We start from the raw sequence: 6,937 nt of genomic DNA on the forward strand, positions 1-6,937 counted from the left end.
TAATTTTTTAAACACTTGATTAAAAAAAAAATTATTGATTCAATATTTAACAATGGTACAGTAGAAGAAGATATACAATAATGCACTCAACTTGTGACGTATTGTCAATTATATGACTACAATAATTCTCATCATATTCTCAACTTGTCACGTATTATTATCAACCTATTTTTCATCTATTTTTCTTATATCTGAATGGAACTCCAATAATCTTTTTTTTTATCTCTCTTTTTTCCCTTTTCCTTTTTTTTAATAATTTGAAATGAAAAAGAGAATGTGTGCCCTAAAAATGTTGAACAGAAAGAGCACGTGTGTCAGCACATAGAGGGGGAGTGTGTCGCACGTGCCAGCGTTACGGTCAAATGCCGGTGCCCAAACGTTTGACACGTGTCACCTTAATCTTCACAAAATTCCAAAATCCGTATAGTCGCAATTTTTGACTCACTCAATTCCTTTCTTCTTCACAAAACGTGATCACCACCATCCATATAATCATATAATATAATAAAGTTTTAGATCCTAAAATTTGAATTTTATTTTAGAGAATAAAGTGTGATCTCTCACTATTTATTTCATAAATGAAAGTAAGAATAAATATAAAAAAGAAAATATTCAAGAATAAAAAATTATATTTTATTTTTTAAAATAAAATTCAAACTTTAAAAAATCCAAATTCATATAATAATATCTTTAAAAAAATTTATATAAATATATCTAATTGAGTAATCACTCATCTATTTAAATAAGTATCGAAAATTTAAATTCTATTTTATACATATATAATAATTTATTAATCATAAAATTTAAATTTACGACGAATTAAATTTTGATCCATTAAATTGTAGAATGTGAATATCTAAAAATATATATAACAATTATTTAATTATTATTATTATTAACGTGTATATTTTTTATTTGAATATGATATATAGGAGAAGGAAACAACAAATTAAAGGATCTATTACTTTTAACGTATAATTAAATTGTTGTCATGTGATATACCTGTTGATGAAGGGCCCATGGTACAAATTATGCAGTTTGATTTCTTACGTTATGTTCTGAAGCTGACAATTTCAAATTATTATTATGGAATTAAAATATATTAAACTAGAACTTCTTCCAGATACTGAACGTCCCAAAGGATATGAATATATGATTCTCATTTGGTAATTAATTTATTCATTTATTTATATATTATTATATATACGTCAATTCACACACTGCATAGTGCGTACCATATGATCCATTCCAAACCTTTTACGTGGAGCTCATAGAATCACAAACATGCAATTTTGATGTTAATTAATTATTTTGATATTTTTGAATTCAGTAATTGTGATAATTCCTTTTTTCCAATGCAAAAACCTAAATAATTATATTTGTTAATTATTAATAAGAATGTTGGGTAATATTAGGTGATCATAAAATTACCTGGGTTTTAATATTAGAAAAATATTATTAAAAAATTAAATAAATTAAATAAACTACTTTGCTTGTTAACTAATGTAGATATATATAGCTAGAACTATTAATTAACATTAATTATCAATTTAACAAATAAAAAACTATCTTAGCATGCTTGCGTTACCGATCTTATTATATATCATAGCTAATTGATTATATTCAAAAGGACCAAATATATATATAATAATATAAATTAATATATAGTTCTATAATAATATAATTATCTCTGATGTCGTTATCAAGAGTTAAATAAGTAATTAATAAGTCATTCAACCAATTGACTATTAATCCTTGGACCAATTGGTTTTGAGGATATATATATACATATAGGGTGTGATAATACCTAATACATCAACAAGTCACGCCACAAGCATATATCACAATGATTCCCTTTTATTTCAAAATCAAATTGATTATTTTTTCTCATTCAAAAATTATTTAATAAATACATACCATATATATAATATATAAATATATACAAATATTTAATTGAACAACTAGATAAAAAATATTAGAGATATAATTATTCATTATATTTTTTTTGTGAAAACTCAAGTTCACTCGACTTCACGTGAAGTTGATAATTGAGAGTCGTTAGATGATTTGACTGATTTGACTAAATTTTCATCTAACGGCTTTCATTTATCAACTTCATGTGAAATCAATTGCACCTGAGTTTTCACCATTTTTTTTATCGATTTAATTTTTTAGAAGAAGTAATTTTATGATATAGTATCAAAATTATTATACTTGAATGATGTAAAGTTTGATTTTTATTATTGTCTAAAGAAAAAAAATAACACAAAAATATCTATACAAAAAATCAGATAAATCTAAAAAAAAAAATTAGAACGTGCTAGAAATATAATCATTCATATATTTTCTTTTACGTATCTGTTTAAATTTTTTTTTGAACAAGTGGTTTTGTGAAAAAAAAAAAAAAGAAACACACACTACTGCTGAATTACCTCCAAAGAGAAATTAAAAGAGATAAAAGGAGTGTAAAAAAGTAGGAAAAAGATATGAAACAAAGTTCCAAAACCAAAAGTTCCCTTTCCCATAACAAGCAACCCTCAAATTAAGTCTTAGCTGAAATTTCATTCTCAAATTAAAAGCTACCTTTATTAATATTTATTATTATTATTATTATTATTATTTATTTGTATTTCTCTTCCTTTGATCACTCTCTTCTCTTCTTCAATCTTCTCCTCTTCTCTTCTTTTCTTCTCTTCTTTTTCATGGCGAATAATGAAGATAAAGACCAATTTCACTTTGACCCTTTCTATTACAACAATCATGAACTCAACCAATCAAACTTTCCCTTGTTTAGAATGATTACTAATACTTCTTCTTCATCTCATCATCATCAAGAAGGGTTTATTGATAACAACACTACAAGTTTCACTGATTGTTTGTTACATGGTAATTCCATGGATTATAACACCCTCTCTAGAGCCTTTGACTTGTCTTGTTCTTCACCTGAAGTCATCTCATCATCCATTGATGAAAACAAGAATCAACTACCATCATCAAGTGTTGTTGGTGGAGACTCAACAACACTCAATTCCTCAGTTTCTTCTTCATCTAATGAAGCTGATGCTTCACTTACTGAAGAAGACTCATCATCCAAAAGTACCAAGAAACATGAGAAGCAACCAAAAGGGTGTCAACAAGAAGAAGAAGAAGATGCAAAGTCTAAGAAAGAGTAGGTTTTTTTTTTATTATTTTAATATTTTTTAATTAATTTTTTTATTTTAATAATTGTTTCTTGTAGATCCGTGGAGGGTAGTAAGAAATTAAGAATAGAAGAATTTTAATTAATTAGTTTAATGTCCTTATTAGCTTGATTCCTTCAATTGATGATGAATATAGGATCTCTGATTATATTATCTAATTAATTTTAATTTCTTTTTTTTTTCAAAAGAAAGTTTGAATTACTATACAATTGTATTATGTATGTATATCATGATTTTGTGTCTTTTCAACTATTTATGACTTTTATCATATGAAATGCAATTGGTCAATCTTTTCTCTACTCTATAGCTATGTCATCACATTTTGTATATACATGTGTGTGATTTGTTGTATATATATAAGTTTTTGGAATTTGTCTAAAATGGTGGAGACAAACATAGATATATACTACTTATTATTAACCCTAATGATAATATTCCTTGCTTTTGAGTTTGGTTATAGTGGGCTACATATATATCATGCTGTGAAATTTGACTAATGTATGTTTTGAAACATTTTAGGAATAATAAGAATAAGCCAAAGAAGAAAGAGAAAAAGCCAAGAGAGCCACGCTTTGCATTCATGACCAAAAGTGAGATTGATCACCTTGAAGATGGATATAGATGGAGAAAATATGGACAGAAAGCAGTAAAAAATAGTCCATATCCAAGGTTTATTTTATTTATTTCCAAATTTATTTCAATATTATTTCTATATATATGTTAAACCTTTCAAAGAAAAATTATATTATGATAGTCTTGTAGTATATCACCACCACCAAGAAAGAACAAAATGATGAATGGTTATGGAAATTCTGATGCCCAAAGTCATCAACAAAGTACATTGATATTGATGACATTCAAGGTCGTATTTTATTATTATTATTATTATTTGGGTTAGATAATTGCTAAATTTAGGTTTTGTAAATGTTTATATCTAATAAGTACTATACTTATAATTGAGTCTCTTTTTGTCATCAATTATATATATGTCTACTAATAATTATGGTAATAATGTAGATATGTTCATAAGCTCATATTACTTTTAAAAATATATATAATTGGAGACTCAGAAATTCAATAAGGATGTAAGTTAGATTAGTACATAGAGCAAAAGTACCATTAATACTACTACAAATCTGGAAACTAGAAAATTTTATGTAAAAATAGTATTTAACATTTAGTATTCAGTACTTTCACAATTGTAATACATAATTATTTTTATTATTGTAAATTTAATCATTTAATTTTAGGTGAAAACTCAGGTGCACTCGACTTTACGTGAAATTGATAAATGAGAGTCGTTAGATAATTTGACTGATTTGACTAAATTTTCATCTAACAGCTCTCAGCTATCAACTTTATATGACTGTACCTAAATTTTTACCTTAATTTTAAGACAGTTATTATCCTAAAAAAATTAATCACTAAATTATTAGTATCTTAAAATATAAAATATATATTAAAAATAAATTAAATAATATATATATAAGAACTAATTTGATAATTAATTTTTTATGTACAAATAATATTGGATAATAATGTTATATTACAAAAATGCAGGAGTTATTATAGATGCACTACTCAGAAGTGCAATGTGAAGAAGAGAGTGGAGAGGTCATACCAAGACCCATCAATTGTGATCACAACATATGAAGGGCAGCACAACCACCACTGCCCGGCGACGCTGCGCGGCAGCGCCGCCACCGTGTTTGCTTCTTCACCTTCCCTTTTTGCTTCCACATCCCTAATAAGGCCAACAAGTTTCCCCCAAGATTTCCTCTCTCAATTGCTTCCAACTTACACTACTAACAATAGTAACACCCATCAACCACTAATAAATAATAATAATCATCATCAAAACCCTATTTTCCAATTAAACCTTGGCCATAATCCTCATTATCCTCCTCCTCCACCGCCATCACAAGAGCATCAAGAACAACATCATCTTCAATTCCCTCATGACTATGGCTTGTTGCAAGACCTACTACCTTCATTCCCAGGCAAACAAGAACCTTAATTTTGAATTGCACTTCTCAAAATGCAATCTTGTTAGTAGGGTTTAATTATCACCGCTTTGATCCATCTTGCAACCGCACTTATGATCATGTTGTTATTATTATTATTATTATTATACATTTTTTCTGTAATTTTTATGTATCTTAATATATATAGCTGCAACCGTAATTATGAAATATTATTATATTTAGAAAAGAAAAATCATATTATACTCTCTCCGATTTCCATTATTAATGTATGGCATTGTGGGGCTTTATTTGTAGTGAATTACACTGTGCATATATATTTATTAAAGAGTAGATATATAAGAGATATACCTATTTACACGACTCTTCCTATATTAGTTTTATTTTTTTTTAGAAAAGTAGTTAATGATATAGTATAAGGTAAATTTTAGGTGAAAACTCAGGTGCAGTTGACTTCACGTAAAATTGATAATCGAGAGCTGTTAGATGATTTGACTGATTTGACTAAATTTTTATTTAACGGCTCTCGGCTATCAACTTCACTTAAAGTCGACTACAACTGAGTTTTCACTTGAATTTTATGATGTTTATATATTGGTATCTATAATTTGGTATTTAATTTTTGTCTAATTTATTATAGAGATATAACCATTTACATTACTTTCTTTTATTAATTTAAATTTTAAAAAAAAATGGTATCATAGTACTTATTTTTTTAACAAAATTTAAATATTTAAAAATAATTTATTTTTATATTTTTAAAATTAAATATTAATTTTTAACTTTTTTTAAGCCAATTAGACACATCACCTTTTAAATACCAGCCATGGTAATCACTTGTAATTTGTTATGACTTAAAAATTTAGAATTAGATTATTATAAATTCTAAAACAAAATTAGTATAAGATAAATTAAAAAAATATCTACGTAAAATTTATAAAATTTCAAAAGAAGTTTTTATTAGAGATGTACTTATTTATATACCCTCATTTTATATCAAGTTAAATTATTTGGAGAACTGGTTTTATGAAAATAATAATTTCACTTTTTATTTGATTACTTTCATCGTCCCTAAAGTGATGTATGTATATATGTATTAATATATATTAATGTGTATGGAAGACAGGCAGCATCAGTGGGGATATCTTAGTGAATTAAATAATTAGTATTTTTTTAGAATTGCTGGAGATGACATTGATCTTACTGCTTAAATATAGCTTTGGTAAATTTTGTCAAATTAAGTTATGTCTCATATTTAGAATGAATTGCGCGGTATGATTTCCGATTTCAAAATTCACATTAATTATTGAATATTATCTATATTATCAAATAATATCAAAAGTTATGTTTGTGAGTTTAATATTATATATAATATTGTGTTAACTTAGATCCGATTTTTCATTTTTTATTTATTTCATTATTTACAATGGAAGAAGGTTTGACAAGACAATTAGGTAGTATATATATATATATATATATATATATATATATATATATATATATATATATATATATTTGATTTGGACTTGATGATTTCTTGGATCACTAACTCACTTTAAAAGGAGGTGCAAAATTAAAGTATAAAACTACAGAAAAGGGGAGCGTTTTATTTTATGTGGCAGAAATGCAACATCAACTAGGAATATTTGCAAATTAACATCTCTAATAATATAAATTATTCGTTTAATTTATTTAAGTAAGTAGTGTAAAGAATTTAAGTTTATTTTCTATATATATATCATAATTCATTGATCA

At 25.7% G+C, this 6,937-nt stretch overlaps 1 protein-coding gene across 1 annotated transcript; it reads left to right on the forward strand.

Moving 5' to 3' along the window:
• Positions 1–2,486: 2,486 nt before the first annotated feature.
• LOC112702049 (uncharacterized) lies at positions 2,487–5,432 on the forward strand. The gene is made up of 3 exons (XM_025752913.3): positions 2,487–3,169; positions 3,720–3,869; positions 4,761–5,432. The coding sequence occupies exons 1-3, from the start codon at positions 2,703–2,705 to the stop codon at positions 5,215–5,217; spliced, it is 1,074 nt and encodes a 357-aa protein (XP_025608698.1). The 5' UTR covers positions 2,487–2,702; the 3' UTR covers positions 5,218–5,432.
• Positions 5,433–6,937: the final 1,505 nt, after the last annotated feature.

This window comes from Arachis hypogaea, chromosome 7 (assembly GCF_003086295.3).
Source record: "Arachis hypogaea cultivar Tifrunner chromosome 7, arahy.Tifrunner.gnm2.J5K5, whole genome shotgun sequence".
In the NCBI taxonomy this organism is placed as follows: domain Eukaryota; kingdom Viridiplantae; phylum Streptophyta; class Magnoliopsida; order Fabales; family Fabaceae; genus Arachis; species Arachis hypogaea.

Bases quoted from the DNA above. Each gene is read 5' to 3' on its own strand.
- LOC112702049 (XM_025752913.3), top strand. From the start codon at position 2,703: ATGGCGAATAATGAAGATAAAGACCAATTTCACTTTGACCCTTTCTAT. The intron at 3,170-3,719 runs GTAGGTTTTTTT...GAAACATTTTAG, and splicing joins GATGCAAAGTCTAAGAAAGA to GAATAATAAGAATAAGCCAA. The intron at 3,870-4,760 runs GTTTATTTTATT...ACAAAAATGCAG, and splicing joins AAAAATAGTCCATATCCAAG to GAGTTATTATAGATGCACTA.